Source organism: Dipteris shenzhenensis, chromosome 24, assembly GCF_047967505.1.
Source record: "Dipteris shenzhenensis isolate YYH24624 ecotype China chromosome 24, Dip_SZ_1.0, whole genome shotgun sequence".
In the NCBI taxonomy this organism is placed as follows: domain Eukaryota; kingdom Viridiplantae; phylum Streptophyta; class Polypodiopsida; order Gleicheniales; family Dipteridaceae; genus Dipteris; species Dipteris shenzhenensis.
The window spans coordinates 139,298-152,598 of NC_141619.1; the positions used below are offsets into that span (position 1 = coordinate 139,298).

The 13,301-nt window shown below is 48.4% G+C and overlaps 1 protein-coding gene across 3 annotated transcripts in view; it reads right to left on the minus strand.

The window, feature by feature from the left end:
• Positions 1-13,301, minus strand: part of SCY2 (SecY protein transport family protein) — a 207,058-nt gene that overhangs the window by 96,640 nt on the left and 97,117 nt on the right. For all 3 annotated transcript variants that reach the window (XM_087395478.1, XM_087395477.1, XM_087395476.1), the window contains one exon: positions 1,897-1,986. In XM_087395478.1, the coding sequence (XP_087251604.1) occupies positions 1,897-1,986 (90 nt within the window). The remainder of the gene's footprint in view (positions 1-1,896; positions 1,987-13,301) is intronic.

The following is a 13,301-nucleotide window of genomic DNA, read 5'->3' on the forward strand; positions in this document are numbered from 1 at the left end:
GTTGTTTGCTCTTCTAATTTTTGAAGAGCAGAGACATGGGGGTGCATCTTCTTCAGGAGGAACTTCAAAAGGTCCAAGTTACTCAGATTGAATGGTGGTACGCAACATGTATACTGTACTTCACCTCCTCTCTTCCACTAAGCCTACCTATTTCACATTCTTAAAGTCTTGAAGATCTCTATCTTTACATCTGGTATAAACAAACCTATATGCACAGTACATTTAGATATCTGGAGTATTTGTTTAACTGCTCCTAGTATAGTTCCCTTTACTGCTGTGTGACTGCCTTTATGGACTGCATACGCTATGGCAGGTCTGATAATAAAATAGATAAGGCTACCCACAACGGACATGTATGAAGTGGCATCCACTAGAGCTTGGCATTCATTGTTAGCTTATCACCGCCATATATGGGAGACTTCAGAGGCTTATGGTTTTCCATGATTTGTCATTTCAAATGAAGCCGCTTGGTTAAGACTTCTACAGAGAGATTGAGATGCCACATGAGAAAGTACAGCTGTGCTTTGTGACAACAGAAGCTGTATCTAGTTGGCCAAGTTTCATGCAAGAACAAAGCATATAGAGGTGTAATTTCATTTTTGCACCACAAATCAGCAGGTTGCTAGTACTAACCATTGGGTAGCAGGAAATTTAAATGGGGCAGAGACATGCTGAAGCTGCAGGATATAAAATCAAGCGTCAAGAGTGAATTTACAAGCTGATGCTCGGGTTTCCAGAGTACTGTCTTTTTCTATCACAATCGGTGGTTCAAGTCTAAGGTCAATGAAGTTCAGCTAGGACAGCTTATGAATATATTGGGCCAAAATATTTTGGCCAGCCATTTGGCACCCCAATCATCAATGGTCGTGGAAACCCCAATTTGTGTCAAAGAAGGTCTAGATCGTCTTGGTTTTTTGTGCTCTTCTCAGACAGTATATAAACGCTGCCCCTCTTCAAATTGTGAGAGATTATCAATGAAAGTCATTTTGTTGTCTACCTCATTCCGCTTCTATTCACTCCAATTCACATGTCAACATCTCCAAGAACAGAGCCAAACGTATCCCTATATTTCATACATGAACAATGCTAACCTTGTGCAGCACACATCCAAAGTGCAATCATCAATCACAATTTCACATGTATGTGTGCATGTTGAGTAATGGCAGCTCCACTTGTAATCCGCTTGTACACATGATTAAGCATGGGACATGCACGAGCATAGCATGGGCAACCTTTGCGCTTGTCAATATGATTAAGCATGGGACATGCATGGGCAACCTTTGCGCTTGATTCGTCTGCTTTCAAGACTCAAAGTTAGAGAGAGAAAATTGGGTCTAGAGAGGAAAGATGTTTTGAGAGTTAGTTTTCTCTTAATTGAGAATGCATTCCAACTTTTGTAAGGTGGAATTGCAAGACAGCTAGATCGAGGTAGCTAGAACTTCAAATTACATGCCAAACCATGTTCACTATCACGTATTTGCATCAGATAATTCATTCATGCATTGTTTTCAAAAAAATTGTACAGCATTAAAACATATGCTCTCTGAGTTCTCCTCTCCTCTCTCATACTCGATTAAATATGAGGTATTCTGGGTTTTTTTTTTTTTTTGCTACACGATAATAAGTACATCCACACAGGCTTGGCATTAAGACTCATTTCGCCAATACTTTATTTCAGCACACACCAAAGAAAGGAAAATTGAGCCATTATAATCCCTTGTCTACACATATATCGGACAAAACATTTGGGGTGAAATGTGAGCAAAACAAACAAGTGTTTCTGTGTAGACCAGATTACGTATTACATTAGACAAGAGATTCTAGCATAGCTACAACCCAAGAGCAAAGAAAGAGAGGAGGTCATGAGGAGATGAACAAAGTCATGACGACAAATACTTGTTCTTAGCTGCATAAACAGAATAAGGAAATGATTGGACTGCGATGATAAAGGCTTGCACTACAGCAAGTGCAAAGGCCAACCTCTCCCTGCAAAGACCAAAGAGTCAACGTTAAGAACCCAGACATTGAAATGTTCACTTTAATATTTTAATTTACAACAGTCTGCACATTTTAGAGTTAGTATGTATCATTCCATTGATCATGCTTTCATAGCAAGTAAAAGTGTGTGCCTTTATATCTATCCCTTCCTAAGGCAAGAGCTTCATGCATTTCAATGGGCCTTCCTATTGGTAATTGATTGCTAAGTATGAAAGTTGGATAAGCCATGCTGCATCTATATAGGCTCATGAATTCCTTGTCACTTGCAAAATCTTCTCCTATGAGAAGTTGGCTAGATGATTTTAAGATTGTGACCTCCATAAGGCCTTAATCCATTCAAAGTTTGCATGCACTCATACCCTTTCAACTTGGTACTTCGACAAGAACCTTAAGACGTCAAGCGTTTTCAACTTTGTATCCTATAAATTAAAACTATATAAAAGAGTCGGCTTGTATTGGATCAGGCTATTTTGACATTTCATACATTTAAAGCGATACAAATATTCTTTTTCTCTGCTATCATTATAGTCCCCTTTCTGCTCCTCAACTCAATAATGATATTAGATTACTGCAATTTCTTATAGTGGTATTAGAAAGAAAGAAAGAAAGTTTATTAAAGTCTTTAGAAGACCGATGCGTCTATGAGGCTGTGAAAATCCTGGTACAAACGAGCTGTGAGGGTGGAGCTACTAAACGAGCATCCACACCAATGCAGAATGGTAGTACTAAGTACAACATAGTTATGTCGGTGGTCGACTACATATCAATCTCATCATCATCATCATCAAGACATCACGGTGGATGAGGCAATGGAGGCGTGAAATCGGCGATAGAGTGTTGTCGACCACTCACAGGTGCGGCCCTGTGACGTCTCCTGGTCATAGCTCCATACTAAGGTCTATGTGAAGAGACCCGGAACTGCCGAGTAGAGATCCTCAGTAAGTGGAGTAAGTGGATCTACATTTATCCTGTGGGGTAAATGAAACCCTCCTCTGTGATATGTAAGCATCGCTCTCTGTAGAAGCTAAGCTTCACTGAGAGTTCGCTCGGTCCCAACAAGGTCCATAATATGTGTAGTTGTAAGAGATCCTCACAGATTACCTAGTTGGCCTCGTGTGACAAGAGGGGAGAACTTAGAAAACAGAGCGTCCATACTATACTGGAAGGGAGGGAGTCTATCCATGTGGAGCCCCAATCGCTCAAACCATCTCTCTTTGTGTGCATACCAGCATCCCTGGTCACCTCCTGTTGAAAGTGACATCGAGTAGGACAATGCTAGCCATGGTAGCCTGGTGTGTCCAGAATTGTAATCCCCTACTCCCTGACTCGGTACAAATACGTGATGACCTAAAATGCAGCATCTAGCTATAATGGAGATGACCCAAACTCAGGCTGAATGATCTGGTGAGGAACAGATGGCTTACCGTGAATCATTCGTGATACCATGAGAACTTGTAGCCGCTCCACACGAGCCCTCTCTATATCCGACAAGTCTGGCCCCCAGCAAGGGCTGCCATACATCCCCGCTTGGCAGACCACGGAGTCAAAAAGCAGTCCCTTGGTCCATGGATCTTGGAAGTGCGAGCAGAAGCACTGCCTCTCTAGTCTGACCAATGAAGCGTATCCTCTGCCCAAGCATGCCTGCATCGCAGGTCTCATAGTGAAGATGGTCCAAAGAAGACAACCCCAAGATACGTGTATGATGAAACTATCTCAACAAGTAGCCCATCAAACGTGAACTGCTCCTGATGCATGATGGCTCGAGATGTATTGAAGATCATAACCTTCGTTTTACCCAAGTTGACCTTCAATCCATGAGACTCACAAAAGGACTGTAGTGCGTCGAGGTGTCTCTGGAGCCCTTCTGCTAAGGAAGGCAAAAGAGCCACATCATCTGCATAAAGCAATATCTGGATCAACGTGCTAGCAAGAGAGCAACCATCCCCCCCCATGTATGCATCACTATCTCGAGCTACTCTATGTGGAGGCTAAACAGGGTAGGTGATAAAGGACACCCTTGTTTGACCCCAATAGTGCTCATGATCTCGTCTGTCCACCCAGATCTTGCCCGGACTTTGCCTAAGACTCTTGTAAAGTGCCATGACGGCCCAAATGATCTCCTAGTCAAAACTCAAATCCTGTAGACGTTGTAGGAGGCGAGCTTTCGGAACCGTGTCAAATGCCTTGCGAAAATCCACCAAAGCAACAATAAACCCTCTGCTTCTATGCCCTTGTCTCCTCGATGATACACCTGAGCGTGAGAATGTGATCCATGGTTCCATGATCACGCCGGAATCAAGCCTGTCATGCTGCTCCAAGTCCTTAGCACTCCGCAAATTTGTTGACCTCGGAATCAAGCACTCATACATAAATCTTGAACATGTCACATGACATGTCCAATCATAATGGTCCTGTAATTCTCTGGGCTCATGGGATCCCCTACCTTGTGGATGGGTGAAATAGTGTTAATAGTCCAAGTGTGTGGAAACCCTAAACAAATAACTTCATTTAAGAGCTTTGCTAAGATCGGGGCTAGGAGGTTAATCCCATATGCAATGAACTCTGTGCATAGTCCCTCATGATCCTTCACTCGGCCATTATGAAGTTTCATTGCGGCATCCTTCACTCCCCCCTTAGTAAAGAGGGTGCAGAATGTGAGGCGTGGCATATGTGAGAGGTCAGGGGCTGGCTGATTTTGGATGTCATATAGTGTGCGTGCATAAAAATATACCAGACCTGAGTGTCGGTGAGTGGTGAGGGGGACCCTCCCTCTAGAAATCTCCGCTAAAAGTCCTTAGAGTTGTTACTAAACAAAATGTTCATTAGTTCCTCCTCATTCCGACGAACGAAATCTAGTTTCTTTCTATGTACTAGTCGACGATACTCTCGTAGTGTCTCTGATTCGCTTGGAAGACTATTTTTGGTTTCGAATCTGAGCGGACGACATAAAGCCTTACACTCATCATCCTACCAACTATTACAGGATACAGTCCCAGGAGGTGGTGGGTAGGTGGAGCGAGTGGTGTGAGGGAAAGCATGAAGCGCAGCCTCATGTAGTGAGCGGGTGATCAGGGCAGCACGATCCTCTAATAGGGGTATGAAGTCAATATAAGCGAGCAGTATGTATAGACGGCCAGAGTAAATAGGTGAGTGGTCGCAGTCGAAGCGTATATCATGATACGTGGAGTAAGAACTGAATGGGGTGGAAGGTGCTATGCCAAGGGGGGTGGAGATGCTAAAGAAAAGGTACATATGATCAACCCCTGGAGGAAGAGATGCTACAGTAAAATCAGTGATTCGAGATGTGAAGGCAAGGGATCCCATGATGTAATCAACCATACTAGAACCTCCCCCATGTAGAAAGTATGTGAGACCACCTGACGCAGGCCATCTGTTGAGACTATTATAAATAATGAGATCATGCATCCTACCGAGGTCTAACAGGGCCTGCCCATAAGATGTGACCGGACCTCATCTGTCAGCCGAAACCCATAGCATACCACATCCTCGAGGTCAATGGAATGGAATCATCCCTGAAGTCAAGGAGTGGTACCTGACGTGCACCTGTCCTAGTATTGAAGTCCCCAACTAGAAGGACTTCTCCATGGATCGAGAAGTCAACAATGGAAAGATAAAGGGCTGCAAATGGAGATGTCTGAGTCTCATATCGAATATCTCTAGCAAAGTGGGAGGTCTCGGGTGGGAAGTAGCATATGGCAACAAACAAATCCCGGCTGTCCATATGTCGGATCCAGATCCAAGGAAACCTGGAGAGTATATCTCTCTGCTCTACTGAAATGGTTCCCAAAAGGGTGGATCTGTAGAGAATTGCTACTCCTCCTGATCCTCGTACTCCCCCTGAGTCCCTAGTCTCATCTCTGTAAACAAACTCCCATGTGTACCCATTGACTACTAGTAGTGGATGCTTTGGACTCTAATGTGTCTTTGTGTAAAATACGGTAGTGGATGCTCTGGACTCTAATGTGTCTAGCAAAGTGGGACGTCTCGGGTGGGAAGTAGCATACGGCAACAAACAAATCTCGGCTGTCCATATGTCGGATCCAGATCCAAGGAAACCTGGAGAGTATATCTCTCTGCTCTACTGAAATGGTTCCCAAAAGGGTGGATCTGTAGAGAATTGCTACTCCTCCTGATCCTCGTACTCCCCCTGAGTCCCTAGTCTCATCTCTGTAAACAGACTCCCATGTGTACCCATTGACTACTGGTAGTGGATGCTCTCGACTCTAATGTGTCTTTGTGTAAAATACTATGTCGTGATCTATATAGAATTCCGAGAAGTTCCCAGGTTCTTACCATAAGGTACCATTACAGTTCTAAATGGTGCACGATAGGGTCTCGGAGATCTAAGTCTTGTAGACCCCGCCTCCCTATGTGGGAGGGAGGGTTGATGCCCGACAGGGGGCTATAAGAAATCTTCCATCTCGTACTACTTCTCACTTACTCTCCTTGCAAGCCTGATCCCGCTGCTACAACAAGGAGCATCTTTCCTCAATCTGTAGAGGGGTGAGGTCCTCATCCATGGAGATCGTTGGCTGATCTCGTAGGACCGACCTGCACCGTAAAGCCGAAAGTCACGCCTGAGCATCATGGAACCGTATGATCAGGGACTGCTCTCGTTTGAGTCTCTCCCCACCCGCCATGCCTTCTCGATCATGTGCTCAGCTATAGGCCGTCGCATCTATCAATCGGTGTAGCCTCAGTGCATGGGATCCCACGGACTCCGATGTTGAGACTTACAAGCTCTCTGCATGTGATCTATATAGAATTCGGAGAAGTTCCCTAGTTCTCACCATAAGGTACCATTACAGTTCCAAATAAGGCAGGATAGGGTCTCGGAGATCTGAGTCTCGTAGACCCCATCTCCCTATGTGGTAGGGGGAGTTTATGCCTGACAGGGGCCTATAAGAAGTCTTCCATCTCGTACTACTTCTCACTTCCCCTCCTTGTGAGCCTGATCCCGCTGCTACAACAGGGAGCTCCTTTCCTCAATCTGTAGAGGGGTGAGGTCCTCATCCATGGAGATCATTGGCTGATCTCGTAGGACTGACCTGCGCCGTAAAGTCGAAAGTCATTTCTGAGCATCATGGAACCGTATGATCAGGGAATGCTCTTGTTTGGGTCTCTCCCCACCTGCCATGCCTTCTCGATCATGTGCTCGGCTATAGGCCGTCGCATCTATCAATCGGTGTAGCCTCAGTGCACGGGGTCCCACAGACTCTGATGTTGAGACTTACAAGCTCTCTGTTGCTGCTCCACGAGGGTAGCCGAAACGGTTGCCCTTGCAGGTTCCCATTTGGCCACGTCGACCCATCTAGAAGTCTCCTCAATTGTAGATTGCATGCTCGCAATCTGTGCCTCACAACTGGAGTGCTCCCTGGGACTGTGCGTATCGCGGTGACCTCCTGTCTAAGCTGCAATATATCCTATCTGAGTCCCTGAATGAGATCAGCTTGGTCTAGAATAGCATGAGCCTGCTCCTGTATGACGCACCCCTGCTCCTAGGTGAAGCAGCTTTGCTCTTGTGCGAAAATCACGCCATGCCTAATCCAAAATTAGAATTTTAGTGGGTTTAGTGAGATCCTGTACAATCGACATCTCTCAAACTCCATCTCGCGCTCACGGATACTGTGTACCTCCATCAACAAGTTCTCCCAAGCCTCTAATAGGTCAGCTCGCCCATGTCCTAACTGAAACTGAAAGGGCTGTTGCATAAAAGTGTGAGGATGAGACTGCATGAGTTAGGTACGATATGGAGATGACAATGGCATGGAGATCCCAGCGGGGCGTGGGAGCATAAGCTGACTGAGAGGGAGAGGGGAGAGAGAGGTCGAGGCATATTGTGGAGCAGTGTATGACACCTCCGAAGTAGGTGTCATAAGCGGTGAGAGAGCTGTAACAAGAGAGGAAGGGGAAGCAGTTGATGTCATGGGTATGGGTATGTAGCTAGCTGTAACTCTAGCAGGGGATGTAGGGGCTGCAGCTGAAACTGAGGCTGAAGCTGAAGCAAAAGGTGGGGATGTAGTGGGGGCTGAAACTGAAACGGGGGCTGAAGTAGAAGTAGAATCGCAGGGTGAGGCTGAAGTGGACCGCGCCTTTGCTTTGCTGTCGACCCAAGGTGCGCTTCAATTGTAGCATGTGTTCACATCCTCGAGTTTCAATTGTGTTTGCTGTTTCTTTTGTCGTCATTCTTGGCTTTGTCCGTCTCTTTTTCACCTTTTCCCATTTTCTTTGGACTGACTTCTCTACCCTTGGTGCAAGTCCTAGTCCAGGAGTAGGAGCGGGAGCACTAGGCCCCCCCCAATTGTGGGAGGCACACCCAAGGTTGGGACCGGATGTCAAGGAGGACGAAAGAAGGAAGAGGCGGCGGAGTTGGGGCGGGGGGGGGGGGGGGGGGTTTGGGAGGATATAGGCTGAGGTGTGCGGGGTGGCCGACGGGAGGCGGAAGGGCTGTAGGCAGAAGGAGCACAGGGACTGCAAGTGGAAGGAGTGGAGGGGAGCGGGCTTTAGGCTGTAGGCGGGCGAGGCAGCGCCGAGGGAAGCAGGGCAGAGGAGCTACTGTAGCAGTGGCGAGGGGAGGAGCTGAGGCGGCGCAGGAGAGAGCTACCGCGAGGGGGGCTGAGGCGGCAGGGTGTGGAACCTAGGTGGAGGGGTGGGAAGGGAGGTGTGGAGGAGCGGAGCAGAGAGACGGGAGGGTCAAGCAGGGAGGAGCAGTGGAGGGAGCAGTGAGGAGGGCTGAGGAGAGCGTGGTGAAGGAGAGAGGTAGAGGAGGCAAGAGAGAGAGAAAGAAAGAAAGAAAGTGTATTATTGTCCACTAAAGGCCAAAATGGGCCCATGGGACATCAAGAACTCTGCATACAAGATAGCACAAAATCAACGTGCCACAAAGAAGAGGCATCGTCGAATATCATCTAAGTGCTACGCAATACAATGCAAGTGAAAGTACATAATGTCAAATCTGAGCCTAAATACAAAGTAAACTAGATGCAAGGAAACCGCCCCTGGGTGCAAAATGGGGGGATGAGTACAATATGCCAATGCAAAGATACAAGTCCAAGTGTCACGGAGTCTGAGAACCAAAATAATACTGGAAATCCTGTCCATCGACTCTGCCTCCTGCTATGAGAGTACAAATCTGAGCAAAGGTGAGGTGAGCGGCTGGTGGGGCGAGATCTCCATGAGTAAGTCTCCTCCGAAAAGCTGCCATCATCCTGGATCGTCTGAAGATGAAGCGACGAGTACGTCCCCTATGTAACAAGATCCTGCGGCGTCTACAAACCATCTCATATGTACATCCATAGGGTGGAGGCATGTGTCCTGTGTGAGCTCTGACCTCCTCGTGCTCCTCCTGGTCTCTGTCCTCTGGTATAGCGTGTGCCTGAGCTCTATCAGGCTGGGCTCTATCACGCTCCGGTCTGTGCTGATGGTCTCTGAGGTAGTCTCGTCGAAGCATAGTGGCCTCCCTGACATAAAGAGCTAGGCAATGCTGATCCTCGTAGTCCATCACTCGTGAGAGAGGTCCAAAGCCATCCGTGAAGAGACAGTGGAATCTACCTCTGAGCTCATAATATAGCGGGCATCTGCAAATGAAGTGCTCCTCTGACTCCACCTCTCCCATGGTGCAACAAGGGCAGATCCTGGTCTCTCGGCCTGGTCGCCGTCCATCCTCCATGCATCGCATCCTACCAGCCTCTATCTCGAGCTGATGCGAAGAGACTCTAAGCTGGCCAAGGGCAATCCTCAGTGAGTGGGACATGTGGATACCTGTATAGCCTGGTGGAATGATCCGAAGGAAGTGGTCATGATATGTGGCCATCTTCGTCGGAAGCTGCGTGGGATAAATGCAAGTGCGATACGTATGAAGCTGCAGCAAGTCTGATCTCGTGACCTGCTGGCTAAGCTCGTGGCGAGTCAACTCGAGATGAGGGGCATCTATGCTGTATCGGAAGGGAGGTAGTCTATCCATGTCTAGTCCAAGAGATGTGAGCCACCTAGTGAGTCTGAAGTACCAGCAGTATCAGGCCCCAGATCGTGCCAACTCCATAGAAGATGCAAGTGCTAACCATGGCAACCGAGCTCTGCCTGCTGCTGAGTCTCCAAACTCCCTAACCCTATGCAAATACATGACCGACTGAAACGCTGCATCCAATGCAAGGGGAGTAGCTCCAAACTCTGCTAGCATGATCTCGTGCGGAACTGTAGCCTTGGCCCTAATGAGCCGAGAGAACATGATGATCTATAAGCTCTCTACTCGTCTCCAATCTGCAGCGCCGAGGTCTCCTGCCCAGAAAGGAGCTGCATACATCGCAGCTGGTCTCACCAATGTATCAAAAAGCAAGGATTTCGTATCGGGATGCTGAAAGTGGGACTGAAAACACTGACGCTCAAGATGAGCCAACGAAGCATACCCTTTACTAATCCTATCTCGTGCTGCATATGTCATGGTGAAAACCGGTCCCCTGAAAACTGCCCCCAAATAAGTGTACTCTCTAACAAGCTCAATGGGCTGTCCATCATAAGTGAAGCAAAACTCATCCGTGCTGTAAATACGATCAGAGGTGTTGAAAACCATAACCTTGGACTTGCCAAGGTTTACGGTCAACCCCCTGTCCTAGCAAAACCTGTGGCGTGCCTCAATATGTGCTTGGAGGCCCTGAGCAGTAGAGGAAATGAGAACCACATCGTCCGCATACAGGAGGATAGGAATGGAGGATCCTGAGAGAGTAGAGCCCACACCGCCTGTCATCTGTATAAACATCTCTAGCTCATCAATATATAATCCAAAGAGAGTAGGAGAGAGCGGGCAACCCTGCTTCACCCCAATCGTGCTGCATACCTCCTCAAGCTTTTCAAACTCTTTCTTTCCCCTTCTTTTATGGGCTGATTTAGTCTGCTTCCCATAGGAGCCCCTCACGTGTCCGAACCCGACCAGTGACCCTCTCATACAAAGCCATGATAGCCCACTGTATCTCTCCACTGAAGCCCATCTGGCGAATCCTCTGAAACAATCTGAATCGCGGAACTGTGTCAAATGCCTTCCTGAAGTCCACGAAGCAACAATAAAGCCGTTGCCTTCGTGACTTCGCCTCCTCTACCAGTGCCCTGAATGTGAGGATGTGGTCAAGTGTCGAATGATCCCTGCGAAATCCAGCCTGCCCTCTGGCTCTGAGTCCTGTCATCTCGGCATGGTCATTTATACAGCTTTCCAAAACTGATGCATAGATCTTGGCCATAACGTGGCCAATCATGATGGTCTTGTGATTCGACGGCTCCATAGGGTCCCCCGACTTGTGGATAGGTACTATGGTATTGCCTAACCAGGACTGTGGTAGGCCTGTACAAACAGACTCATTGAAGAGACGGGAAAGAACGAAATCTAAGGCATCAATCCCACGGATTACATACTCCGCTTGCAATCCATCATGATCCTTAGCTCTCCCGTTCTTCAATCGGTGGACTGCTGCACGGACACTCTCTGGTGTGAAGAGACTAGATGAAGCTAGCCTAGGGGAATGGGATAAATCGATGGCTGGCTGATCTGGAACATCGTATAGAGCTGAAGTGTATGCAGACCAGACACGTGGATCTGTGAGGGGGCTCTGAGACTTCGAGCGGAGGAATTTTCTCCAGAATTCCTTAGAGTCACAGCTGAAAAGCAAGCTTCTCAGCTCCTCCTCATTCCGGGCTAGAAATTGGCGTTTCTTGCGCCTAACCAACCACTTGTAGTCTCTCTTGGTTTCGGCAAGGAGGGGAGACTTCTCCTTGGTCTCAAGGTGAAGTTTCCTGTGGAGTTCCTTACACTCCTCGTCATACCAACCGTTGCAAGGAACAAGACCAACCGGTGGGGGACTAGACGAATGACATGTGGCAGGGAACGACATGTGAGCGGCAGAAACGAGTGAAGTATGTACAAGTTCCCACCGGTCCTGCGTGGATGGTAGAGCATCTAATAGATGAGGACGGAGTAGGCGGCTGTGGTTCTGGCTATATACATCATCGAACTGGTGGTCGAAATGAACCTCGTAATAGGGTTGATGTCGTCTACCTCCTTCCTTGGTACCATGGCTTCACAGTCGAGGACATGGATTCGACTCATCACATGCCACGATTCCCAATGACGCTCTGCTTCCCGGGGCTTTCGAAGGAGTACAAATCTATTCTTCCTTCCATAGAGAATTGCTTTGGCACAATTCTAGCATCTCCACCACAGACAGCGGCTTCAATAGTGGCAGACAACGGGGTCCCTTGCCTCCGGGTTATCGCAGAGCATCCAGAGTCCCTCCCAAAGGAGATCCTCCTGGAGACCTTAGATGGAGGCGAGTTCAGACAGCATGTAGAGATCTCTGGCTTACCCGGGCAGTGTCTTCGGTGCATACAGATGGGTCACTTGGCACGGGCTTGTTTGGTGGGTAGGGCCCCTCACCAAAGACAAGAGCATAGGGAGGCTCAGTGCCGTCCGTCAGCCAGGCCCCAGCAACAAGCGAGGCAGCAATAGACTTAGACACCTTGGGTTAAGCCCTCCCAAGCGACTTGGACGAAGGTGGAGAAAAAGAAGCCCTCCAAATCAGCTCGAAAAAACAAAAGAAGGAGAGTCAGACTTAAAGAGCGCAAGAAGGCACGGACTTCTTCTTCCCTGGACACATGGAAGAGGAAGGGGAAGATGCCAGCGGAGTCCCCGGACTGGACACTGATGGAGGAGGAGGAGACATTTTTCGATCTCCCCTCGGACCCGCAGGTGACAGCAGAGCAGAGTACCCAGGTTCCCATTCAAATAAACTCTGGAGCTGCAGCAGAGTTGGCTCCGAAGGTCCCTCCGCCTCCCCCGCCCCCTCCTCCCGAGGTCGTCCCCCCTGATCCCACCCCCCACCCCCCCCGCCTCTCCTTCTCGCCCCCCCCCCCGCCTCCCTCCCCCCCACCAACCTCCCGCCCTTCCTCGGCTCGGCCTATGGGCAAGGGGGTGCCTGAGCACTCTTCGACGCACCCTAGCCCCAGCTTTGCCTCCTCACAGTCAAGGTCATCGCAGCCCTTTTCTCATCTTCGAGGTCCTAAGCCCTGCCCTGGTCATCCTCTGCCCAGAGAGTTTTGGAGGCTAGGACCGTGGAAGTACCTAGAGATTCCAGACATATACCCGCTTGCTCTGGAGGTGTCACTCTTGATTTTACAGCCCCGAAAAAGGAGTTCCATAGGAGTGTACGGCTCTCACACTCGTCCCTTCTGGGGGTTTCATTTCTCAGCTAGTGGGGAGGAGCAATGGACCCCCACGCTATTTGATCTGATGATGGGGC